The sequence below is a fragment of the Mus musculus genome, chromosome 10 (assembly GCF_000001635.26).
Source record: "Mus musculus strain C57BL/6J chromosome 10, GRCm38.p6 C57BL/6J".
Taxonomy (NCBI): Eukaryota; Metazoa; Chordata; class Mammalia; order Rodentia; family Muridae; genus Mus; species Mus musculus.
In genome coordinates, this window is record NC_000076.6 from 123,172,448 (window position 1) to 123,199,585 (window position 27,138).

Below are 27,138 nucleotides of genomic sequence, written 5' to 3' on the forward strand. Positions count from 1 at the left end.
AAACATTACTGCTACCAACAAATGTGGGCCTGGGCCTCCACAGCTGAGCAGGACTACACGACTGTACTTACATTTTACTTTACTGATGTCTACATTACAATATTGCTCTACTAAAATTAAATTTCCACTTCTTAAGTCGAAAAAGACTGCTGCCGTTTCCTTCCTCTCGACATCTGTATTTACCTGTAAACACCCCCACAGTGAGTGTGCACTGCTTTTCTTTCCCTTTGTAGGAATGGACAGAGTGTCAGCAAGGAGCTGAAGCCAGCCCCACTCCACCACAGATTTCAATGTTCAGTACTTGGGAGGCAGACTGGGCTTTTTAACCATTTCTTAAATTGTATTTTTATTATCATTTAGTTTAAATCATGATTTTTGTCTCTCCGCTGGTAGTTGGGGGTTATCAAATATCTCTTCATTATAAATTTCTAGCTTAATCCTAACTAGGGACTTGGAAATACACTGGATAATTTCTTTTGTTATTTTGGGAGTTTGATGACCCCGGATATTTTACCAGTGTCTCAGTGACTGTCATTAAGTATGGCATCCTAATGTCTAATGGACTTTGTCAAATGTTTCTGTGAGACATATCTCTGACTTTCCCATGGTAAGGTTACAGGCCACACTTTGGTTTTAACAGCTAGTAAATTATTGCTCTGTTATAGTTAAGATTCCATCTTTAGCTTATTATCCTTATACAAGGACTCTAGGCAATACAAGTAGATGTTGAACACTACTTTGGCAAATCACTAAATTCATGACACAGTGTTTTTAATCTTTCAGTTTACAGTAGAGACATTTGCAAAGGTTATATCCCTCTAGTTTCCAAGGCTTCCCTACTTTTCCTTTAAGTATTCTCCTCAACCCCAAATTCTCCTCAGTCTGCTTAAGGCCGCTTAGGTTTTTATTGATACTCATGTTTTATACCTTCTGCTCACTGTGTAGCCAAAGCCATAGTTCTTGCTATGTTAATATTACAGTACCCAGAAAACTTAACTAGTATGAGCCACCTAGCACTACATGATAGCACCCCACATCATTTCTGAGGGTAAAAACCTGTAGATTTAAGCTATGCTCGTCTGGGGTGAGAATTCTCATGAAGTTCCTATCAAGCCCTGGGCTGTGGCTTCCATCATCTCAAGACTCATTTAGAACTGATATCCACACTTCTGTCCCGGTAGGCTTCTTCCTAGAGTATCTGCATATCCTTGCTATGCACAGCACAGAGTGGGGAAGGGAGAAAAAAAAAAATACACCCAAGATTTAACCTGCAGGGTTGTGTGTAAGCTAATCTTAAAATATATCACAGCAGGAGTAGAACAGGCCAGGTATCCTAAAACCAGGGAATTAGCATCAGGAAAACAGAGAGGAGGATAAAGAATTTAAGGTCTTTTTCTCTTCCTCTCCTTTCCTTGGGCCACAGTTCTTGTCCTGTTGTCTACTGAGGGTAGTACACTGTTTCCTGGCTTCCGCTGTCCCTGCTGGGAAACCATTTCTTTGATTTATGTTTTTTTGAGGACAATGTATCCTAGCCCTACTGAGGAGTAACTTGCTGTCTTGTGAACTTTTGATGTGTTTATATTTCTTCAGTCTGAGGCAGCCTGAAACAGACTAGCTGTGGTCTCTCTCTCTCTCTCTCTCTCTCTCTCTCTCTCTCTCTCTCTCTCTCTCTCTCTCTCTCTCTCTCTCTGCCCCCGTCCGTCAGGCAGTCCTCTATCTGCTCCACTCCTCTCCCTGAGATTTCAGTGACGCGGATGCACATTAGACTTAGTCGCCACACCAAGTACAACTGTGAATTTTAAAGACTTTAAAGGTCTTTGCTGTAAATTCTACATTGTATATTTTCTACTGACACCAACTGGTTTCAAGATTCACTTTTCACTGGTTAGCACGACACTGAAATGTAAAGTGCAGTACATTGCTTATTAGTTTCACAAGTGTTGGGGTCTTGTTGAATAGTCTTGTACAACTTTTCAATTGTTACTACGTCTAACATCACAGTTAGCTGGACTCCAAAGGAGCCCCTCTCTACTGTTACTTTTCTAGTTTGGCCACACTGCCTCTCTCATTATTACCCTGCTTTCTGGGCAGTCTGTTTTTAAGGCCGAGCGCCTGACAATGAAGTTGAAATACTTCGAAGACTGAGTCCCCAATACGTAATTACTTTGTTTATGTATCATAGATTTGTTAATGTAACCAGACTGATAAAATTCAGAGCTTGACATCGGACTCTAAGAAGTTAGTGTATATTTCTTAAAGCAACTTCTCTCTGGATGGGTAAAGATGCAGGACGTCCTGAGACCTACTCATTTAATGTGGAGGAATGACACATCTCTAACCAAGATGCATCCAAACAACTTCATGTATATTAACACTTCAAATTTACATGTTGAAAATTTGCATTTTTCAAAACAAATTTCACTTTATTAAGAACAAATGTATGACAGACTTCTCAAACTTTTCTTCGCTCTGTGTGAACGTTTGATTCTTTTTCCTTGCTCTTTCATTTCCATAGTTTTCAAAAACCACACTTCAGTCCATCTTTTTAGAAAGACTAAGGATGTTTACATGTCAACAAGTTGCTTGGTAGGTCTAGCCTCACACTGAAGTCTGCAGCATCCAATGTGCTACAAAGATACTGGAATGTGCTGGTAAGGAAATGTAACCAATGTATTTCCTGTAACAAGTGAGTTCCGGGGGACGAGAGAGAGGACAGCAGGGTAAAGATACTCACAACATATTATATAGGAAATTGTTAAAAAAATTTTTTTAAATGAAGTTTTCTTCCAGCGCCATTTCATGGGTATAGGCTGTCTTTCAACAGGTCAGAGCATTCAATTCTCCAAAATTGACAAAAGAAAAAAAAGACCTATATTATATAAACCAGAATAAATTATTCAATAGATATATATGGTTACCTCATTTAGCTTGAAATTTTGCATTTTACAGGAGTAATACCCATTTTATTCCAAAAAAAATGTTCATTTCTCTAAATTATAATTGTAAAACATCAAAAAACACTGAAAGAGATTACATTTTCATTTTAAAAAATATTTTATGTTCCAAAACAACTTCAACTTTTAGTTTATTTTTTTTAATTGTCTTAGGAAAAAAAAGCAGTGTATGTATTTTGTTCTTATGTCCTCAACTGCACAATAAAGATGACATTAATGCTGTGTTTATCAGCTAATCACATGCATTGTTACATCCTTAGAATGGTGAAAATGCAGGTGAGTTCCTGTGTTTGTGGTCAGCTGTTATAAGAATCCAGTGTATAGGAAAGATTTTCTGGCTTTTCTCCCAGTGTAAGTTAAGAAGGGTTGAGAATTCATTGAATTACTGATATGAGCTACTCAACAGAAATACATTTATACTCAGGTACTTCTCAAACATACCTTTCTTGCTATTGGCTCCTGGCCCTCCATCAGTGTGTACCAGCTGACAAGTTTATTCCAGCCCTCAGTTGGCAAGAGTATGTAATCCAACTCATCAATAAGGTGCTCCTTAAGTGACTGCGCGTCGCCATCTACAGGGGGAGAAATAAACTCAGCACAGAGCAGGACAGCACAGCACTCAGCTCTCAGCCCACATGCATGGCTGCACACGACATAAATACTGAGACTTGTGAACACAGTCTGAGGTATTTACAATAATGAACTCTGAAAAAATCTCCAAGAAGGTTCAAATCAACATATTTCAATATAAACTGTTGCCTGAAAACTTACAAAGGATTTTCTTAGATTCCTAAAATGCTAACACATTAATACTAGCTAAGATACCAACAGAAGAGGTTCCTCAAATATGTGAGTATCCGTGATCCAGAGGGAGCCCTTCTTACGTTAGATAATTAAGTGTAGGAAGTTCCTGAGTAAGTCAGTAACTTCTTTTGTTTAGGACAGGGTCTGTGATGAGGTCCAGGCTAGACAAGAATTTGTAATCCTCCTGCCTCAATCTCCCAAGATTTAGTACAGACTTGCTACAAGCTGATATCAAATTAACAACATAGTAAATGACTCTAATATATGGGACCTTGGAAACCGTGATAAAGGTCTTTAAAACGTTATTCTGCAAAGCATCTACATGATTCCAGGAGACCCACCATCTGGAGCCGTCCCTGAAGCTAAGCAGTGGTAGCAGCACAGAAGTGACTTTAGTTCTGAGATGCTTTAAAATGTCTAAGCTAAATTCACAACTTTTGTATAATTCAGGGCAGAAACTTAGGAATAATTTCCTGAGTCAGAACAATGTCACTGTCCCATTCTGGGACTCATTTATTAATTGGTCATTTGAGGTTCCAAAGTACTGAAAGAAAACTAGCTCAACTAACCTAAAGGTAATTTTCTTGCCCCGAGTTGATTTTAATCATCAAAGGAAGGAACACTGTTTTCAATACATTACTACTACAGAAAAAAAAGCTCAAGAGAGTAATAGAATATTATTCTTTTAGAATTCATCTGTGGATTTCTGAAGTTTGGGAAAGATATGTTTTATTTATATAGAAACAAAAGCTGGCAATGTCTGAATTTTACATTTTCTTCAATAGAAGTAAAACAAGCACTAGTTAAAAATGATTACACTTATTGTGTATGCGTAGCACATACACGTATGTATGCCATACACGTATGTATGTCATGTAGCACATACACATATGTGTTATGGCACACATGTGGAGGGAGGTCACAGGACAACTTGTGGGAGTTGGCACTCTGCTTCAACCACATGGACCCTAATGGCTGAATTCATGTCCTCAGTCTTGGTGCCTTTACTATCTAAGCTGTTTGACCAGCCCTGAGTATGAATTTTAAACATAGCCTCTTTAACTGTGATTGTAATTTTTAAATTGTCAGCAAATACAATTTGGAATGCATTGTTAGAAACTCTGAGGATCAAAGAAAATGACATATGCTAAGTAAGCAAGCCATACCATGAGACTTCGCACAGCAGGTAACTATGACAGACACACTATTGTGAATTCTCTAAACAGCCTTGCAGGATGGGTGTCTTGACTGTAACTTGCCTAGGGTAATCATACAAAGTCAAGAGCAATGGATGGAGCATTACAGTCTAGAAAACCTTGCTATTAGCTGGGCATGGTGGTGGTGCACACCTTAACTCCCCAGCACTTGGAAGGTGGAGACGAAGGCCATTGGCTACATAGTATATTCTGTTCAAAGGCCAACTGAGCTTGGAAGGAAGGAAAAAAGAGGAGGGGTAAAATCCTTGGATTTTATTCAACGTTTATTTTTTCAGAGTAACAGTAAGAATTAGATAGTTCCATTTTCACTAGCAAGTAGACCAAGAGATAAGTTACCCAAGCTTCAATAAACACACATTTGCAGAGACTGAATTCAAACATGAATGCATACATTCTAATTCCATGTGCTTTGTCATATAGTACAATATAACCTGAAGAAAACTTTGGAAGAATTTAAAACTCAAGACTCATGTGTTATTTTCTATATATCTAAGTTTAGGTAAACAGTCTATGTGACAGAATTCACACAATAATATACTGAGTAGACAGAATGAAATAACTACTTTGTGTGTGTGTGTGTGTGTGTGTGTGTATGTGTGTGTAGAGAACACCTTTCAAATTAAAGAGAAGGGATTACCGTTTATCACTTCTGTGTCTAATGAGATGTAACTGTTGAAAATAAACTATATTTACCTAAATTACACAATTGGTAAATTTTTTAACAGAGGAGAAAATTTATTAGGTTACACTTGCAGAGGTTCCAGTGGCTGTAATGAGCTAACAGTTAGAGCCACATCCTTCTACAGGACAGCACACACTGGAATCACAAATTCTTAAGTCTCGGTTGTACATATCTATGAAGACAGCCCTACTGTCCCTTGCATGATGAACCAGAATGGAGGCTCACGTTTCACCTTCACAGTCCCGTATGCTGGCCTCTCACGTGTCAAGCATGGGCTAGATGATATTAACGAGCTCACTCAGGCCTTTCAAACATGGCTCCACAGTCAAAAAAGCACCTCTGGTCTGAATGTGCAAATGAATTTTGTTCTCAAGGATCGGTTGTAGTATAGCCAGAAAATTCCACTTCCTGGTTCTTCTGTACTGTGTAAGAGAGACAATTTCCTAGGGTATGATCCTGCTTGTGCAATACAAGTGTAACACAGTGTCTACGTGTTCCAGCTGCCAGGACCTTCTCAGACCATCTTACTCTTCTGCTAGTTCTCTACATCTCAGATCCTGGTATTTTTCTCTACAGCTCCTGTTCTCTTTTATTGCACTTGCTTGCAGGGTCGTCCCATGGTGCAGGGGCAAAGGAACCTGTGTCTCCTGCCACAAGCCTATGGGCAAAGCAGAGGTAAGCTCTGTCCTAGCTACACAAGTGTGAAATGACAACTCATCTACCACTCCAAAAGTTCCCCTGTGGCTCTGGAACCTCCTCTCTGCCTGTCAAGATTCTATGGTTACAGTAATCATTATTTATGTTTTACAATGGATTAATTTGTACTTCCTAGAATTTTATGAAAATATTACCTGTCTTTTGTTACTGTAAACAAATCTACATCACCTATAAATGTACATAAAACAATACATTCTCTTTTTGTTTGGCTTCACTTATACTATTATATTTTGAGATCTATAGATACTTTATCAGCAATTTATTCATTTTTAAGTGCTAATAGGGTTTCATTATATGAACATACTATCATATGCTTATCCATTTAGATATTGACTGGCATTTGGGTTGCTGGCACGTTTTTCTATTATGGATTACACTATGTGAACAATCAGGTGGAACTTTCCTTATGGACAACTGCTTTACTTCTTCATGGTCTCTTAGTAATTACCTCGCATACCGTGCCTGGGTACTATGGCTGACAGATGTTTCACTTCAAATTTGTTGTCCATGCTAGTCAGCAAGTGTCAACAGTGATTCTCTTAAGTTTTAATTAAATTATACATATGTAGTGTGGTATGTATGTATGAATGCATATGTTTGTGTGTCTGTACCATAAGGCGAGGCACCCAATACCCCTGAGCTAAGTCAAGTCGGAGGCAGCTGTAAGCTGACAATGCTGGTGCTGCAGACTGACTTGGGTCCTTTGAAAGAGAAGCACAAACTGTCATCTGCTGAGCCAGGTCTTCAGCCTCTACACTCCCCATTTCTTTTATACTAATAAAGGTGAACACTTATACCTACTCTTCTGGAAAACTATTTTCTTCTTTGGCATGGTACCATGTGGATGCACAAATTGTATGGGTATATTCATGTGTGTGGAGTTGCATGTGCATGTATATAGAGGGAAGGCTACACTAGGATGTTCTTACTCATTTAAGACTTAGCAGAGTAGACTGGCAGGCCAGCGAGCTCAGGTCTCCTGGTCTACAGCACAGAGATGGTGGGTGTGCACCAGCATGTCTGGCTGTTTACATGAGGCTCAGACTCAAGTCCTCATCTGCACACACTAACAACTTACTCCTCTGCGACTTGACCAGCCCCTCTTCTGAAAAAGTCAGGGTAAAGATTTGTTCAAATTTCTTGCCTATTTTTTTTCCCACTGGGCTCAATGTTTTCTTAAAAGCAGGTTTTATTCTTTCATTGTATGTGAATATACTTTGATGTGAATGCTTCTAACTACTGAGACAGGTTTTATGACGTAGAATGCGGGCCACTTAGTTAAATGTCCTTCAGATGTACCCATTAGTCGGGCTAGAGATTCTCAGAATCTTTCAGTCTTTCTATGGATGTATCTTTTCTGTCCTTTGCATGGATATCATCAACTACAAGGGCTTGTTTATTTCTTATTTTAAATTTTGTCCAGGATTCTATAATCTCTTCCTCTTTAATATTCAACTTACAAACCACAGGTCAGAGGCATACTCTACTCTTCTTGCTCCTTCTGTAGAAAACTTTCTGGTCTGAGCATTCCTTCATCTTGCGGAGCTGTGCTAGGTGTAGCACAGCTCTTATTTTTATCTTTCCCTGTCAAAACTAAGCTGCCCCCAGTAGCCCCTGAGTGACACAACAGAAACTAGTCTTCAGGTAAGCACATGGATATAGGCTTAGTCTATTCCGTGACTGTGGGGAACAACCGTCCAGTTCTGCAACATCTAATTCACAGGCTGTGGCAACTAAAGCCAGTGTCTTCCTCACTGTCCTTTGTTCTTCACTTCTCGGCATGCAAACCACACCAGTGTGTGTCTACATACGGAGCTTAGACAGAAACCAGTCCTGCCACTGTCACCAGCAAGCCAAGATGCTGGAATGTGCCTTGTTTCTTACTGTCTGTCCTGGCAGAAAAGCCTCAACCTCAGAGTCTTCTGTTACAGCAGCCAACCGGGTACTATTGGCCTCTGTGATCAGCTCTTAGACATCAGAACTAGCCTGGTCCATTCAGTGCTCCACATGAAGTGAAACATTAAGCAACTTGGCCACGAATGGAACTTAGAGGCTAACCAAACTCAAACCTAGGAAGTTAAATACACATTCTTTATTGTCTTTCTCTTAAATGGAGACATCTCGTGGTTATATAATCCTTTAAAACATAATTGTAAACTATATCACTGTGTTACACATGGTGGTGCAGGCGGATGTCCCACTGTGGATCATGGATGGAGGTGGATGGAGGTTAGAGCTTCAGTTATTCAGCTCTATGGTCTGTCTCATCCCTGATCCCACTGGGTCACAGTGTGATGCTGGGATGGACGGCTCCCTCTCTTTAAATGTAGGAGCTGGAGGAGTTCCGGCAAGTGGGGAAGGTTGAAGAAGGACAGTGCAAAAGTCAAGAATGTGAACGTATACTGGTGATCACTAACTCTGAAAATGTCCTATCTCCATTAAGAAAAACAGCATGTGCGAGAACATTTCCCCAAACCAAAAATAGTGCTTGCTAATTTACATGCTTCATTTTAACACTTCAATTCTAAATCATAATCACATCATAAATATGAAGGGGTAATATGTCATATACATACCAAACAATTACAGAGTGACCTGCAGATAACTATCTTTTTCTCCCCAACCCCAGCTTTTTTTTTTTTTTTTTGGAAAGAGTCTCATTATGTATTCAAGGCAGACTTACAGTAGGGATTCTCCCGTTTTATCCAAGGAATTCAGGTGTGCTACCTACCATACTTACAACGAATTGCTAACTACCAGCTTATCTACATTAACTTTCTCCATTAGTATACCCATGGACACTTATTCATTACACTTAACACATTTACAACTTCACTGAAGAAAATAATACCTTTGAGAAGTCCAGAGTTATCGATGGGTCCAGGATAGACATTTTGATCTCCCATCTGGTATTTGTCCCAGCTGTCAAAGCCAACATATTTTTTCCACTGTTTGAACCACCGACTATCTACTAGATACCTAAAAAAGACAAGACGCTGGTTAATAAAAATACCTGCAAGTACAAGGAGAGCGACAATCTGCTCTGTTAGTCTGCGCTGCATTAAAGAGAATGCCTCCTTCCAGGGACTAAGAACAAGAGTACTGTGTGGTTACAGCCGCACTGCACTTAATACATGGGGGAAAAGACTTGGTTGTACAAAACATTTTCATCATTCTCGAGTACTCACTACTTGAGGCCATGGGCTGATGTAAGAATGGAAAGTGATCTCTGTAGCATGATACAAAAGCATTCAAATGATAAAGCCAAGAAAACCCTTGTCACTTGAACAAAAATTGTACGAATCAATAAGAATTTAAGTACAATGTAATAAGATATAAAAATGGCTCTTTATTAGAGATTTATAAATACAATATGTATAATCATATGGTTTAACGTGTTTTTAAGAAAGGAAAACTTGTTACTAAGGGTTTTAAAAGTTGACTATGTTAATTGTAATCACACTTAGAATCAATAGTTATCACCCAAGTTTTCAACTCTCCTCCTCTGTCCTGACTTGCTAGAGTGCACTATACAACCTCCCTCTGGACATTACCATTTAGCCAGGTCCAAATGCAGGCCGAAGCAGCGGTAAAAGCTAACAAGATGCTTGAAGCTTGGTGTGCACTGCAACTCTGAGGGGATCACCATTCTAACATTTTTGGGCTTACCACATACAGCACAGGAGAAATGAAAAACCCACAGCTATGTCTGAAAATAGATAAAGCAAAGGCACCGACCCAACAAACCCTCCTAATTCTTAAGAATATTCATGAGCAGTCTCCCTCCCTCACAGTGGATCTGAAGAAGGAAGTCTGCTCTACCCAGCCCCTCTGCAGTTATGCAACTCAGGGCCCTCCTCACACTGGACAACTTTCTGAGGTAGGTAGCAATTCTTAAAACAATCCATTTCTAAACCTGTACTTGGTTTAAAAATCACAGTACAATGTAATAATTTGATATTTTTCCCATGAAAATATGATCTTCCCCACCTAAATTCTTTTTTAAAAAACCAGTAAGTACATCCAAAAAAAAAAAAAAAAAAGAAAAGAAAAGGAAATCATACAGTAAATTTTAGATTTTTCTGCCTTTTCAATTTAGTTAAGATACTAAAACATGTGACTTATTTTCTCAAGATGTCACACTAAGAGACACTTTCCCTATTTCATTCATCTACATTTATTATTATCCCAATTCTATTGTGTTTTAATTACCTTAATCAAGATACCATATAAAACACTTCCTTCAGCTCACCGTTATAGTTGCCTTGGCTGTTATGTGTTGTAGTTTCAAAAGAATTTTATCAGGTTCTACCAAAACGTAAGATTATGATTAGAGTGCACTAAAATTAATAGAAAGATTTTCTTCCCATAAGAATCCAAGTTAATTTGTTGGAAGAAAACACTTCATTCATACAAAATATTTCATTGTTAAATAAGCAGTTAATACTTGGGGTCAAGAAGGAAAAACAATCCCCTTTGCACTTTACAAAAACATCCACACGTTAACAATTCATGAAAAACCCTTGTCTATCGAGCAAAAGCTGACCAAAGCATAGAGCAGCCCAGTCCCTGCCGTGTCTTACTTGTCAGCAGGTGCGGGGCCCACGTGCACTCCCAGCACAGGAGACTCAGCAGGAAGAGAGCAAGCCTGACGTCAGCCTGGATATCCAAGCCAGCAACACACACACATGCAGGCTCAAAACCAAACCAAACCAAAATTATTCTCTGCAATTATATTTTATAGTTCTTGGTAGTTTTGTTATTCTTAACTGATATCTAGAAACCCTGTTTATAGGGTACCCTGTGCTGTTTTATTCACGTACAGAATGCGATGTTTAAATCAGCATGAAGAGCATTCCTTCAGGTATTTATAAAGTGCTTTCTTCTAGCTTTTTGAAATATGCACTACATAATTAGTATCACTAACACCATAGTGTAACACCAGAACTTAATCCAAACAATCCAGTGTCCACAGACCAAACTCTCCCTAGCCTCTAAACACTCAACTCCTAACTGCTATGAGATTAACTTTTAGATCCACACTTGAGTGGTTTGCGGTTTTTTACTCCTTCCTTATTTTATTTACTACCATGTCTGCTGCTGGTTACAGGGCTTTACCCTGTCTTATGGGAAGAGCAGCATTCTACTGTGTACCTGCACAGTGTTTTCTTTACCCAGTCACTGGCTGGCCATGGGACACTGAGGCTGTTTACAAGACAAGCTTTCTTAAGCGAGCTGCAGCTGCCTGAGTCTGTTCTGTTGGCCATGCCTATGAGACTTTCCTGTTCTCTCAACCACAGAGCTCAGTCTAACCTGGAAACCACGGAGGCTCCTGCATCAGCCCAGGAGTGCTGGGATTAGTGGATATGCCAGCATGCATTAGGTTCTTCTTGATTTGTTGAGTCTAAAACACGTAATGTTGCTGTAAATAGTTTTCTAATTCAATTTTCACTTCTTATCTAAGCACTGACCAGGACTGCTACATTAAGCTAGAAGAAAAACTTTAATTTTTGAGACAAGGTCATTTTGCAACTAGGTATGGAGACCAGGCTGGCTTAGCACTTCTAGAGATCTGCCTGCCTGCCTGCCTGCCTGCCTGCCGCTGCTGCGCTACCACATCCAGCCAAAATCTGTTTTGTTTTTTGTTTTTTTTTTTTTAAATAGGACTATCTAAACTTTTACCATTTGATAAAATAATATGCTATTGTGTTAGACAAACCGCCTTCTATTTAATGAGTTTTCATACTATAATGACTATTGTGTGAAAATTTTCTGCATTTAGCATGACTTTATTCTTCTACTAAAATGTCAGAGAAGCTCCTTTGGCGAGCAGGGGGTGGTCAGTCCCTGGGCATCTGATAGTCCTTATATCACTGTTGGGGAGACTACACTTGTTTGATGACTAGTTAATTGTTCTTAAATACTTTTGGCTTTTACCTTTAAAATGGAGACACAGATTCCCCAACTAGTTGTCTTAAATACCTATAGCATTAAAAAGCAGAAATATGAACTTGAAATGCCATTAATATAATTTAAAATGTCCTACATTAAAAGTGCAGAATGTAAGAAATGTAGAATTTATGTAGCAGTATTAACTTTCTATATACTGATACTATAATAGACTTTTTCTGTGATATTTAACTTCTTTCAACACTAGTTTCTAAAGATTACATTTCTACTGTAGGCTTCTATATCTTATTGACAGAATTATGTGGGAATGTTTTGGAAACATTAACATGCTAGATGCAATTATTATGTTAGGTGACTCCTAACAACAATGAGTACCATCTTCTATCTACTAGGACAGGTGTTGTTAGTTCAGGAGCTGGAGAGGATGTGGAGGAGAGGAGGACAAAGTAGAGCTCTTGAGCTTTGGGAGAAATGAAAAATGGAGCATTCCTTGTGAAAAACAGCATGGAGGTTCCGCAAAAATAATAATAATAAAAAAGCAGAGTATATATGATCCAGCAACCCACTTCCTATGATATATACTATCAAGAGCTGAAGACATATATACATTTCCATGTTCACTGAAGCATTAAGACACAAAAACCTAAATATCTACATATAGATAGCTATTAAAGAAAATGTGGAATAGACACACGATGCAATACGCAGCTTGTTACAGGAAAAAAATCCTGTTATATGTACTAACAGATAAGCCTGGAGGGCATTATGCTAAATGAAATACTGGTTATAAAGACAAATGTTCCAGGATTTATTTACATGAAGTATATAAAATATTCACAGAACTGGAGAGTAGATGGTAGGTGTCAGGAGACATGAGAGGAGACATAACTTGCTGTTCAGTGCTTAAAGGTAACAAGACTGTATTTATCGTAGGGTAGATCTTATGTCAAGAGTTCTTATCTCTAGGCCAGGAGACAGTTAAGTGGGTAGACATACACGACCATGCCTGACTGCCGGACCTCGATCCTTGATATACACATAGTGCAAGAAGAAAATTAATCCTTTAACTTGTCCTCTGACTTCCACATGAGTGCTGTGCGTTGCCCACATACCACCCCCAAGTCAGTGATAACTGTAAGAAAATGCCTTTTAAAAGTTCTTAGCACGATATAAAAGTGATAATGATGAATCCAATTTGAATCCAATGCAAACTGCGTTGTACACTTGAATAGTATTTTATATACAATTGGGCAGAAGTGGGGGGAAGCAAGTGGCATGCCTGTGGAACTGGGAAATGAAAGGCACTTACCTCTGGTGCTCTAGAGGCCACGCCCTAACCTAACTGCTTGTAAGAGACAACTGAATCTGAAAACGGCCTGCTGGACTCAGCCTAAGGAGTGGACAAGTGCGCACAGCTCAGGCACCAACTTACTTTACCATGGGCTGCAGCCGTGCACTTCTCACCTGATCTGAATCTTTTTTTTTTTTTTTTTTTAACAGATGTTGGACTTCCTCATCAGGATCTTCCTGAAGCTCAGCATCCAATAGGTGTTGATCTGAATCTTCCACTTTGCGCCAACTCACAGTGACACACAACTCAGTGACACACAACTCAGTGACACACAACTCAGTGACACACAACTCACAGTGACACACAACTCACAGTGACACACAACTCACAGTGACACACAACTCACAGTGACACACAAACCATAATACTTCTCAGTCCCAACTATGAGCAAATCTCATCTTCCACAATAAAATTTCATATTTATTGTGGCAATTGTGTATTTCTTAACCATTTAACATTAAAACTGTCATAACTTTATAAGGCTTTTAAAGAAAGACCTTTAAAGTAAATAAAGATAAGTGTGTTTGAACCCTAAGCCCAATATTATGGATGTTCTGTGCTTGAGTGTTGTACCCTAAACCCAATGTGTCTAGTAACTTGAAACCATCTTCTACTTTATGCGCGTGGGCATTCTGCACGCGTTTCCGTCCGTGCTCTATGCACTCAGCGCCTGAGGCGCACACTGGATCCACTGGGGCTGGAGTCCTGGAGAGTCATGAGTGTCGTGTGGTTCCTGAGAACCAAACCTTGGTCCTCTGGAAGAATAGTTCTTCCCTGTTGCACTGCTTCTCCAGCCCCATCCCTGTCATCTTTTGCATAGCACGGTGGTTTACAGATTACAAGTGTGTTACAGCAGAGCTGGCATAAAAATTACAGTTGGATGAGAATATTCCTGAGAGGCTGGGAAGACAGTGACAGCCTCTTCAGAATGGTGGCCGACTGAGCAAGCGGGAGGAAGGAGGATTAGGGAAACAGTAGAAGAGGCCTACAAGGTGCTTATATTCCTTCTGACAATTCTGTCTGATGTCATGAGGACAGTAGACTGCTTCCCTCTCTACTGTGCAGAAAAGCTAGAAGTGTGACATCTGTCCCAACGTCATTCTTCCTGTTAGTGGACAGTGTAACTCTTTAAATCCCAGACCACCTATCTGGCTGCTGAGCTTTGGCTCTAACACACTCCTGTCTCTGTGGAGGTTTTCCCAGCAGACAGCTTCTTCTCTATTCCTCCCCACTGTTTAACAGCCAGCATACGTACGGAAGGTTCACTTCCCAACTCATCCACTTCCCGCCTGCCTCATTCTCACTTTTCTGACAGGGCTTTACCATCAGCCTTCAGTTTCCACAGTTTCCTCTTTCCCTCCAACCTAGTATGGAGGCTGGTCTTCCTATGCCAACACCAGCTGCACACACAGTCAACAGACAACCAAACGAAGGCTGTTACAATTTGACAAACCTGCTCACCCTGTAAAACTTGTCATGCTGATTTTTGCGGGGTTGGAGGGACAAATGCTGGATTTTAGCCTGTTCCCACTTGAGTGGCAGTGTCAGAAAAGCGATTCTGTAAAGCCCGTTGCTGCAGCCCCCCCTGGGACCCAGTTAATAGGCCATACAACTAGATTTTTCCATAGAAACTTCAACCCCAATCTTCCTCACCTCCATCTTTACTAATTTTTATTATCATTCAAATAAATTATTTCCCCCGTGATTTAATTTCCTGAGCTAGCTGATCCTATGTAACAGTAGCCAGCATGTGTAGGACAACTGAACCACTTGTAGCTCTCCTGTTTACTGTCTAAAGCTCCTTATCTGTGGCCTCCCACTCCCTCACTTTTAGTGGCAGAAATTACTGTAAACGCTGCTCAGTTTCTCTCTGCTTCTGATTGTTCTTACTTAACTCTGCTCTCCATTCTGCAGCTAGAATTACTATTTATTACAAGTTTTTACCTTGTCCCGAGGGTGGCTGTGGTGGGAACGACTGAGCATATGCGGAAGGCAGAAAACACCTGTGAGAGTTGCTGTTCTCTTTCTATCATGTGGGTCCCAGGAATAACACTCAGGTTGTCATGTGTGGTAGGCACCTTTACTTGTTCAGTCACCTTACTGGACCCATTGCAAGATTTTAAAAAAGAAAAATACCACTAGAACAGAGACTTCCAGTACTTTAGTAAAAGCAAAGACAACTGTAAAGTAGTTCCCAGGTAGTCCGTGGCCTGGTTCACTGCTCTTCATCCCTCAGATTTCAGGCATTTCTAACCTATTTTCTGCTCTGCACCTTAACTCCATCACTTAGAAAGAACTAATTTGTATGACCCATTTTTAAGCCTAAGCTAACACAAAAAGGAATACAAGAAGGAGGTCAAGTATGATTGTTCTTAAACTGTTCATCCAGAAAGCAAAGGCACACTCACTGATACCTGGAAATGGAGAGGCCACAATGAGATGACCCCACAGCTCTGACATGTGAGTTAGGAGAAGCAAGAAAGAACCAATGTTAGTAATGGGAGACGCTTACTGCATCAGTTCCCTCATCTCTCTCTAACTTCTCTTTCTCCGGGAAGAAGGAAGGAAGGAAGGAAGGAAGGACAGAGGACGGTACGGAGGGAAGGGACGGGATGAACATAGGAAACATACCAGGACATGCAGGACAGCCTCTGAACCAAAGTCCTACAACCAGCGTCTCTTTAACAACGACTTCATTGCAGGCACACATCAGAGTCCAGACGCCAGGAATCATCCATGCACATACTACTGAAACACGTGAACAAAAGCACCGCACACAGCCCTTCTGGATCCCTCTTTGCTCACTCTTACCTGAAGTTAGCATTTATTATTGCACAAATGTTCAGGTTTTAAAAACATAAGTGTATTTAAAACCCAATATATAGACTACTTAATGTTTTCAAAGTTCAAGTGTGAGTGACTGCTTTTCCACTAGAGGAGTTCATGTGGGTGAAGCACCCATGCAAGATGCCACATGATTTCCCGTTGCTGAGGGTGTTACGGTGTCCTTCTACCTTATCAGATAGAAACAATGAAAACCATTTGATGTTGTTTTGATAGTCAGCAGCCCTGTCTTCCTTTTCCTTTAAATTTTATCACCTCTATCCATCCACCCACCTATTTATCTATGTATCTATCCATCTACCTATCTATCCATCTACCCATGTACCCATCTATCTATCTATCTATCTATCTATCTATCTATCTATCTATCTATCTATCTATTCATCCATCTACCTACCTACCCACCTACCTATCATCTCTCCATGCATCCCTCTATGTCTCCTCACTGCCAGTGAGAGTGTGAGGCTACACACACGCTACAGTGTATGTGGTGAGAGGAGGACAACGACGGAGCTGGCTCTCTCCACCATGAGCATCCTGAGACACAGATGTCACTGAGCTTGGCTGCAAAGTCCTTTACCTGTTCAGGCACCTACCTGGCCCTTATATAGGCTACTCACACAGTAAGTAGTGTTTACATCTTTAGGTCATATACGGTAAAAAGTCAGGAGAGCGATGTCTGGGTAAAAAGATGTACAACATTTACAGTGTGAATAATACTGTCAGCTATCATACACAATATTCACTGGGTAAATACTGTCAATTATCGCCAAGAAATACAGGGGAGGAGATAATCTGCTTACTAATAATGTGTAGTGAAATACTTATATATACTTAAAATACTACATAATTTCAATATAGCATACTGACGCGGGAAAGCCAAAACAACTAAAATAGAGTTGCTGGAAGAGTCTGGGCCGAAACGGGAGGTGACTGCTAACTATATGGAATGTCTTTAGGGATGATGAAAACTATTCTAAACTTGATTATGACATATACTCTGCTATCCAGAGGGCTGTCCACTTTTAGTGGGAATATTATGTAGTACATAAATTATATCGAAATACAGTCGTTTTTCTGTTTTGATACATCAAAGTGTGGAGGGGTTACACATCTATATTGATTACGATGGCCCACCAGCTACAGGTGCTTGCTGCCAAGCCTCATGCCCTGAGCTTGGTCTCTGGGACCCAGATGAGCAGACTCCAGGGAGCTGTCCTGATCCTCACCCTGACACATACCGCCCACACACTTACACAATAAACACGTGTGATGGAATTTTTAGAAAAGAATCAGGAAGATGTATTTGAAGTCAGTGTAACACAAAGTACAGTAACACAGGATGACACAGGAGGCAGTAAATAACCCACAGGAAAGGGCAAACCCCACATGCATCAAGTCAGAAGATAGAAGACAGACTGTGAGGACAGAAGACTCCACAGGTGCCCTCTATGTACAGATGAAACGATGCTTAACTAGTATGACTAAGTTGGCACCTCTTGATTTCAATGCTTTTTAATTATCTACTCTTAGAGAGTTAATCTGAGTATGGCTCCAGTCACTCATGGGAAGATGATCTAGCTAGAGTCTTCTGGGGGATAGACTGCCTAGGTCAGAATCCTTCCTCTCTCACTAATCCACCACAAGACTGTGTCCATATAACGCTTCAGTTCTCTACCTATAGAAACAACACTACTTATTTCAGACATGTAAGAACACTGTTCATACACTAGTGATATTTCTGTAAACCACACCACAGATTTATGTATCTTCTTAGAATCACAAAGTTCAACATTAAATTTCAATATGAACATTATTTTTCTAAATCTATCAATGATAAACCTCTTGACTTATCTGTTACTTTGTCAATATGTAAAAACAGAATAGAAAAACAAACCCAAATTATCAAATAAATTATCTTTTGCCAAAATAAAGGACCCTGTTCCTCTTTGTCTTGAATATCCCCAGGCTTTGATATAACCATCTCTGTAACAACAGTCCATCCAGCCTTAAAGACTCTGGGTTGTCTACGACAGCCTTTGGGGATTTTGTTTTTTACAAAGGGAGCTTTTTTGTGGATACTTCTGCTAAACAATTTCCAGTAACAGCAGAGAATTCACCCTAGAACCTGGGCCTGTCAAACTACCAGAGAGTAGACGGGGCAGTCACTATTTTTAGCCCTCCTGCTAAAGAGTTTGGAAAGCTGGGGAGAAACCATGTGGGGACTGAGGAGATATTTAGTCTCTTTGGGTAAAGACCTTTGTAGGCCTGAGGAACAGTGTCCTCACTACCAGAGCTGTCCTGGAGGAGGCGGCAGACACAAGACTCCCTGGAAGCCTGCGCTGGCCAGCCTGGCCTTCACAGAGATGAACAGCCCATGTTAAGGTGGAAGGCGAGGACCAACTCCCATGGCTGTTCTCCCACCTCATGTGCACCCAAAGCATTCACAAGACCACATTCACTCTCGTGGACGGAAAATAACAAATCCATGTAAACCTTAGTTCCTGAAGAAGGAAGCCATTACACACGAAGTCAAATACACATTACAAATTCCTACCTGATTTCACAATCTGAATTTATTTCCAAACAGCATTTCTTTATGTCTTCCTTACATACTATAATGTATACTAAAAACCGAGGCCATCTAGTTGCTAGTCTTCTCTGGGGTTTGTTAGTAGCGGTCTTTGTCTGTCTGTCTGTCTGTCTGTCTGAACTAGATGATAAAATGTAAGGATGTAGTCATCTCCCCACCTAAAGACTAGATAAGAAAACCTAAAGAAGAGACCTGAGGGGAATAATAAACGAAGGCTGACTATGAATTAGATGATAACCCAGAGAATGGAAACAGAAAGCACAAGCTGGAATGACACTACCGAAGAATCAAAACCAGAAGCCAAAACCCTAGCAATTGGAAACACTCTGTGTGAGAACTAAGAAGAAAACAGAACGGCTACTGTCTGGATTACGTTTAGTAGTAAGTAATAGCATCAAATTATTACTAGGGGGGAAATGATAGCACCTATGACTTTAGAATTACAACTGTGTATTTAAACAAACTCAGACACCAACAGAATAGAAGGCTATGCATGCGCTTTCAGGCATACACGTTGAAAACATTGAAAACAGCGGCTGGCACTGGCCGTTATCCTGTGATCCACTCCTCTCAAACTCCTCGCCTACAAGAAAGACTCACAACAACATTTTGGGGCCGATTTTAAGGATGGACTAAGATGCTTGCATTCAGCCTGCATCGATTGTTTTCACAAAGTCCCTTTTACTTGTCAGTCCACATGCCCAACAGTTTAGACTTAACCTTCCAACAATAAGATGGAAAATAATAAAGTGATCCTCAGGTGAGGAAAATATAATTTTATGCTCATAGTGAAAGAGACGCACCCAGTGATGAGACAGCCCCACAGATTGCTCGGCAGCCATGGAGCCCTGAGGCCTGTCAGATCCTCAGGACACTCCTGATGTGGCACCATGGCTATGCCTTCCATTTTCTGCAAAATGATTTTTGACTTTACAAGTTCATTAAAACAGTACTAAAACTTTTCAGTTGGTAATTATGAACCATAAACTATATGTTTTTTGTGTAGTGGCAATAAGCAAATGCTTTTAAGATACAGACAGACTACTAAAACAAAATACTTCACAAGACCTTACTACCATGTTTGTTGTGATAGTTCTACAAAATAGTAAGAATGGGCCTTATCACCTATAATATAATTTTATGATTACTGATAATTAAAATTCAAAAGTCTGTTATCAGTAATGATCACGGATAATTTGGTCAAGAGCATTCGAACAAAATGACAACTGTCCCATATATTCAGTTATTTGCCTGTCAATCATTAACTATTATTTATTTTTCGGAAGCAAGATGCTAAGATATTCTACATACTCTATCACATCTAAACAAACAGCCACAAGAGACAAGTGTGGGATAAAAACGCGAGAATTCCGTTGCTAAATATAAAATGGGCTTTCTTTAAAGAGGAAAAGAGGTATTTTTTTCTCCTTAAAGTATAACTATTTTAAATAAATCTTGAAAAACAAGAGGCAGTTTAGAACAGTGACTTAAGGGCATAAACCTAAGATCCATACTAGTTATGGTGAAATTGCAACTGCTGTATGAAGGTCTCTGGGTCTAGGCTTCCTATTTTGTCAAATGTGAGCAACAGCAGCGGTTTCCTGAATTTTAACAATGAGTCGTTTAGTCAACACATACATGTAATAGCTCCTGGGCACGTAAATGCTTTGAAATGTAAATCTATACGCTACAGGCTTGCTTGGAAAGCTAATGTCATCTTAATACACAAGCAAGAACAGGAAGATAGCCTAGTCGGCCATCACTGGAAAGAGAGGCCCATTGGACACGCAAACTTTATATGCCCCAGTACAGGGAAACGCCAGGGCCAAAAAGTGGGAGTGGGTGGGTAGGGGAGTGGGGGGGGGGGACTTTTGGGATAGCATTGGAAATGTAAATGAGGAAAATACCTAATAAAAATATTAAAAAAGGCTTTAATGTGACTTTCTATTTTAAGTTTTGCTAATATGCTAGTATTTCAAAAGTTTTGCTTCCTATTTTCATTTTCTGTGATATAATATATGCCCTACTTTGATGGGAAACACATAACTTCTTTTGTAAGTATGTACTTTGGAATTTATGTCAATGGTGTCTTTAGTAACTGAGCACATTTTCTCTCAGATTATCTTGTTAGAGTCAAAATTCCGTAAACCTAAACAATCAATTAAAGACTCAAAGGTTTCTAGGTAAGACAGAAGGGATGGAGGAAATCTCTAAACATTGAAATCAATATCTCCTGTCCAAACATCAGTGATCAGATTCTTTGGAAATGTATTGAAACAAAAATATTGACATGCTACATAAAAGTAAGGCTACTCTCTCAAATTACCTTAAAGGTACTGCACTTACTAGGGGCTATATAAATACAACAAACATCGCAGCTATTTTGGTTAAAAACAAATTATTATTAAACATAACACAAAAATGACTGAAGATGATTAGCAGACATAATTTAGTAAAACTTGAAAGAAATATTGTGGTGATGATGTGCACAGCTACTCAGTGCAGACCGATTTGGAACCCTTTACCTCCCACAGCTTTCCCTGCACTTCATTCACTTCACTCCTTAGGTTCCTAAAGAGCCCACAAGTGACTGAGCACATGGGGTTTAATCTTACCAGGGTCAGGAAACCCATCGCCACGTGCATCCTAAAGTGTCTTTATTCATCCTAAGCTAAACTTGAGTTTCTCAAGTCTTTTCCTAAATTTTCTAAATTCTAATTTAACTTTGCTTATGGTTTCCTCACTGTCTTGTCAGAACGGAAACAGACAAACAACTAGCATTGTGAGACTACCGATTTATTCCTTGTCAATGAGTGTCACCTTGCTAGCTCACCTGTCATAGGGAGAACTCTTGTACCACTGTTTACCTACTTCTTACTGCACGTCCAGTGCCAGTCGTACAGAATGCTCTCTTTATCTCAGCACAACTTGTGTACTCAAATCACCACCCATAAACAAATAAACAGAGATGGGTATTCATGAAGACCCAAATCAAATACAAATATCTGCCTAGGTAGTTGAGTTAGTTTGCAAAGTGCTCAGGAGCTAATGTGGTGAAATTTAACGCACCTCACTATAATTTCAAAACTCTGTACGAAGATTTCCAGATTATGGTAAGCCTATCTCTTTTTTTCTTAGTAGCAGAATCAGCATGAAGAACTGTATTAAAAGGCAGCATCATTAGGAATGTTGAGAACCACTGATTTACACAAAATAGAAAATTAACAAGGAGGTAAAACTTGCATATTTAGCTGCTGCCTAAAAACTGGACTTAAGTTCTTTCTTGAAATTAAGGCATTGTAACAACCCAAGTATAGACTTAACTTGTACATTTTGACGTGGTTTACGGTAACTGTCAAGAAAAATATACTCGCTTAAAAATAACCAACTTTAAAAGTAGTTTAATATCCACAATACAGGTATTTCTTAAATCATATATTACCATGAACACCAATTATACGTGATATTACTCAACAGAAAAACATTAGTGAGAAAACTATCCACATTCTAAAAAATATTTCTATTTTATCGGTAGTCATATTTATATTTGTATGATACAATAAATGAGTGAATTGGTTTTTAAAAAATGTTCTTCAATATACCAGAGAGAAGAAGCTTGAATTTATCTGTTAAGATCGCACAGGCCAAGGGGAGCATAGGTGTTCTAGGGAATGCCCGATTTCTTCTCAGCAATAAACTCCGTAAGAAAAACAAAAGCAGACTATAAGCAATAATGACTTAAGCCTCTGCAAGGCTGTAATGCAACAAGTGTGTTTTCCATCATCAAGGTTCTTAATTACACAAAGTGTTTGCCGTCTTACAAACTAAGGATCCAAGAACTTCAATTCAGGTCCCCCAGCTGTCGCCTATTAGCTAACTCGAAAATGATTCCAACCCCACAGCACTTGTCTGGAATTAATGGCAGAAATAAAAAAGATCACTAAAACTTAGTATTTCATGAATACCAGATAGTTCAGAATATTTAGCTGAATTAATATAGAGCAAACACAATAACATCGTTATTGCTCTTTGAACAGATGGAGATGCGGAGGCTCAATGGCTTGGATGAATTTGCTTCCAAGTCACACTGCAAAGTATGAGGTGGACCTGTGAATAAATCAGGTCTAAGTCTCTTTCCACCGCGCCACACTGGAGTGCCTAACAAGCACTTGAGAACTGTGAATAAATCAGGTCTTAAGTCTCTTTCCACTAGCCACACTGGAGTACCTAACAGGCACTTGAGACGCTATAAACCACTAGTACGGAGACAGAAGGAAGGAAAAGTAACTTAGGAAGAAAGAAAGAAAGAAAGAAAGAACGAAAGAACACACAGGCACACTGCCCTTCCCCTAAAACAGAACTTTCCCTTTATTTAAATAATTCTGTAAGTTAACTGCTTTGGCTGACGAGTGTTAAATTTTGTACATGCTTCCTCTAGTTATTTAGGTACAGTACCCTCTTATTTTGGCATTTTACAAGTTTGAATATGAGCAAGCCTTTAAGCTTCAAGTGGACTTATCTACTTTCTGCAGGCCTACGTTATCCTTCAAACCGGAGGGAAGGGCTGCACTTCCAAACAGAAGCGCTGCCGGCTCCTATCGAGCCAGGAGCAAAGCACAGGACCACGTGGTGCCTCTCTCTCTCTCTCTCTCTCTCTCTCTCTCTCTCTCTCTCTCTCTCTCTCTCTCAAGAAAAAAAAATTAAAAAAACAAGGTCCCTACACCGCTCCCTCCTTTTTGACAAGGAAGTGGAAATTAGGGGTTTCCTTTTCAGCGGAGCCCTGACACACACCACCTGTGTGGTCCCCGCCGCAAACATCCTGAAGCCCGGCTCCCGGAAGACTACAAGGATCGGAATAATGGGGAACTTGGGTGCGGACGACGCCGGGGAAGGAGTGACCAGAGAAGCGCGGCGGGCGAGCGAGGAGGAGCGGCGCGACCGGGATCTGTCAAAAAAAAAAAAAAAAAAAAAAAAAAAAAAAAAAAAACCAGCGGCAGGCAGGCTCACGCCGAGCCACTGCACCCGGGCTCCGCCAAGGCCCCAAGTGGGAGCGGCACTGCCGGAGGGAGGAGGACCCGGAGCCCCGCGAGCCCCGGCCGCCGCTTCCGCGCAGCCCCGGGCGCGCACCGCCCACCGCGAGCCCCGGCCCTCTGCGCCGGTCCAACCTTTGCCCCCAAAATCTGCTGCCTGAGCGGCCGCCGCCGGACCTGTCCGCACCTGTCACCAGCCGGCGACACCAGCCCACCGCTCCCGCCCAGCTCTCCGCCAGCCTCGGGCCCCCGCGGGCCCCGCGACCCCGTTCCCTACCAGGTGTCCCCTTTCCGGAGCGAGGTTTTGAGCAGCGTCGCGATGTCAGAACGCTGGGTGTCCAGGTCCGCCGCTCCGCCTTCCGCCATCTTCTTCCACTAGCCGTAGCGGAGGCGGCGGCGACGGCGGCGGCACGCCCCGGAGCATTGTGGGAATGGCGTCCCCGGCCCCGCCCCGCCGGCAGGTCTGTACCAAATGGGGCGCGAGGGCGGGGGTCTGGGGGCGTGGCTCGGCGGGGAGCGCGGCGGGTGCGCGCCTGCGCCCTGCTGCCCCCTCGGGTCCCCGCACGCCCCGCAGCACGGCGTGGTCGCCGCCGCCGCCCCAGACCTCTGAGTTTGCACGGTTCTCACCGGGTGCCGCGCTTTCTCTCCCTGCCTTTGCCCTGCCCTGCTCGGACTCTCCTTGCCATGCTGGCCCTTTTCTTGCCGCAGCCGCCTCCAAACCCATGTTTTTGCGGGTTCACTCCTACTGGAGGGCGGGGCCGGCTGGGACATGGCAGAAAGCGCGCAGTTCCGTGACTTGGGGCTTTTCCTTTCCAGCCGCAGAGCCCAAGCCCACTGAATATTGGCACAAAGAGGGCTCTGAAACCAAAGGTTTGGGCGCAGTGCCCTTCCTAGGTTCTTCCCAGCTCTCCCATGCTTGCTGTCTGTAGGGACTTCTACCTTTCATAAGCTCTTTGTGACGCCTCCTAGCGCGCGTGGACACACACACACACACACACACACACACACACACACACACACACGTTAGCTGCAGTGCAAAACATGTCCCAGTTTCTAGGTGAACAAGCAGTTAAAGATGTATTGAATAAGGCCAGGTACTGAAGGGGGTTAGAAACGTGGGAGAAACCTCATGGGCGTCAAATTAGCATTCCCCTAGATTAAATTTCATGGTTGTATATGCCTAAAGTTAGACTCGATAATACAAGCTGCATTTGAAGGCAACAATTACAAACGGGGAAATTGAGCCTCTTAAAAATCAAATGCCAAGGTCACACGGCAACTGGAAGTGCAAGGTTATCGCACAGATTTCAAATCCCCAGTACTCAGTACCTCCATGAAAGGCTGAATTAAGATACAAACTCCGTAAAAGCTGCAACTAAGTTCTCTTTATAATTTGGCGTGTGAGTGTGCGTGTGTGTGCGTGTGTGTGCGTGTGTGTGTGTGTGTGTGTGTGTGTGTGTGTGTGTGTGCACTGCGGTTTAATGGTCTAGTACCATTCTACACCATTTGAGGCAAACGTTTCAAAATTAACTAAGGCAAAACTGCTGTTTCTAAGAATGAAGACGGCTACCTCAGTAGAACAGTAGGTGACAAGTTAAAGGATGGGCAATGGTCTCTCCATTTTTTAAGCCTCCTAGTTTTGGTGGGAAACTCAGTAAGGAAGGGGGTGCCTGCATTAGTGAGGACTGCTGGCCCATCCAAGAGAAAGCAGTGTTTCCCTGGTTAGGGTTTGTCAGCTTGACAGAAACTAAAGTCACTTGGAAAGAGGGGAACCTTAATTATGGGATTGCCTCCCTTAGAGTAGCCTGTGATGAGTCAGTGGAGCATTTTCTTGTTTAACGATCGGTGTGGTAAACCCACTGTGGGCAGGTGGTCCTGAGTTGTGTAAGAAAACAAGCTGAGCAAGCCATAAAAAGCAGTGTCCGTCCACGTACTCTGCTCTGGGTTCCTGTTGAGCTCTGGCTGTGACCTTCCCCTAGCGTAAGCCACCCAGACCCTTTCTTTCCTAAGTTGCCTTTGGTCAGAATGCTTTGTTGCAGCAATAGAAAACAACTAGCACAACCGGTGTGTATTGGCGTCATACTTGAGTGAGTCAGTATGTGACTGCTTGTTTCTGCGCAGTACTCTCTTTGTATTACTTCAGCCTCAATGAGTCTAAAAGTCATTTCCATTTACGGCTATTTCTTATGTTATTTGACCACTCCTGATTATAAAACCGAGTTTTCCTAACTATGGACATTCTCAGTTGTTATATATCCACACCCCCCATCCCCATCTTCTACCACTCTGTGAAGGAAAGCAAAGTAAGTTTTCAAAGAGAGACAACTTGGTATGCAAAGAATATGCTGTATCCTCATACATACATGGCTTCGGATCTCTAGCTGCCAACACTTAATCTGTAGTCTATTTACAAATTTAAATAGTATAATATTTATCTTAAAGGATTTTAAAAGCATGCAGTGCATTTATTTTCTAGATGAGTTGAGTGTGTGCCTGTGACAGCCTACTGTGGAGATCACAAGTCAACGTTGCAGGCGTCAGCTCTCTCTACTATGAGGGTCTCAGGGGATCAGACTTGGGTAAGTCACAATTATGCCTGCTGAGCCAAATTGCCAACCTAGCCTTTTAACAGTTTTTGAACTTTACTTTATCTTATTTTTCAGAAAGGATCCCATGCGTCCCAGGTTGTCAGTGCAACAGAAGATGACTTTGAACTTATCTGATCTGTCTGCTTCCGCCTCCCCAGTTCTGGGATGTTTCTGCAGCACTGGGCATCAAGCCCAGGGTTTCGTGCTTGCTATGTAAGCACTCTTCTGCCTGAGTCCTATCTCTAGACCCCATTAAGGATTTTTTTTTCTAAAAAAAAAAAAATGAAGATTAAATGAAACAATATGAGTTTGTTGCCTGGAACTTAATAGCCAATCAACAAATGTTAGTAGGAAGAATTGGACTGATATCAGGATAAATTGTATAGTATGTGTGTTATATCTCAATAAAGCTATTCTTAACAAAGCATTCAGGACTTTAAAGGTAAAA

General features: G+C 41.1%; 1 protein-coding gene and 1 long non-coding RNA gene across 6 annotated transcripts in view; one reads left to right on the forward strand and one right to left on the reverse strand.

Annotated features, from left to right (window-relative positions):
- Nucleotides 1-24,834, reverse strand: part of Usp15 (ubiquitin specific peptidase 15) — a 92,276-nt gene extending 67,442 nt beyond the window's left edge. For 2 of the 4 annotated variants that reach the window (XR_380365.4, XM_006513228.4), the window contains exons 1-3: nt 24,380-24,834; nt 9,226-9,353; nt 3,396-3,526 (exon numbers count right to left, since the gene is read on the reverse strand). Coding sequence is in view for 3 of the 4 variants with exons in the window: in XM_006513228.4 (XP_006513291.1) it covers nt 3,396-3,526; nt 9,226-9,353; nt 24,380-24,468 (348 nt within the window). In the remaining variant the exon portion in view is untranslated. The remainder of the gene's footprint in view (nt 1-3,395; nt 3,527-9,225; nt 9,354-24,379) is intronic. The other 2 variants (NM_001301628.1, NM_027604.4) reach the window with 1 other exon arrangement.
- Nucleotides 9,482-27,138, forward strand: Gm4129. Of its 2 annotated transcripts, none has more exons than XR_003949042.1 (3): nt 9,482-24,563; nt 26,579-26,681; nt 26,766-27,117. It is a non-coding gene; the product is annotated as a predicted gene 4129 (long non-coding RNA). The 2 variants fall into 2 exon arrangements; XR_003949043.1 differs by lacking the exon at nt 9,482-24,563 and adding an exon at nt 24,625-26,405 and having other exon boundaries at nt 26,766-27,138.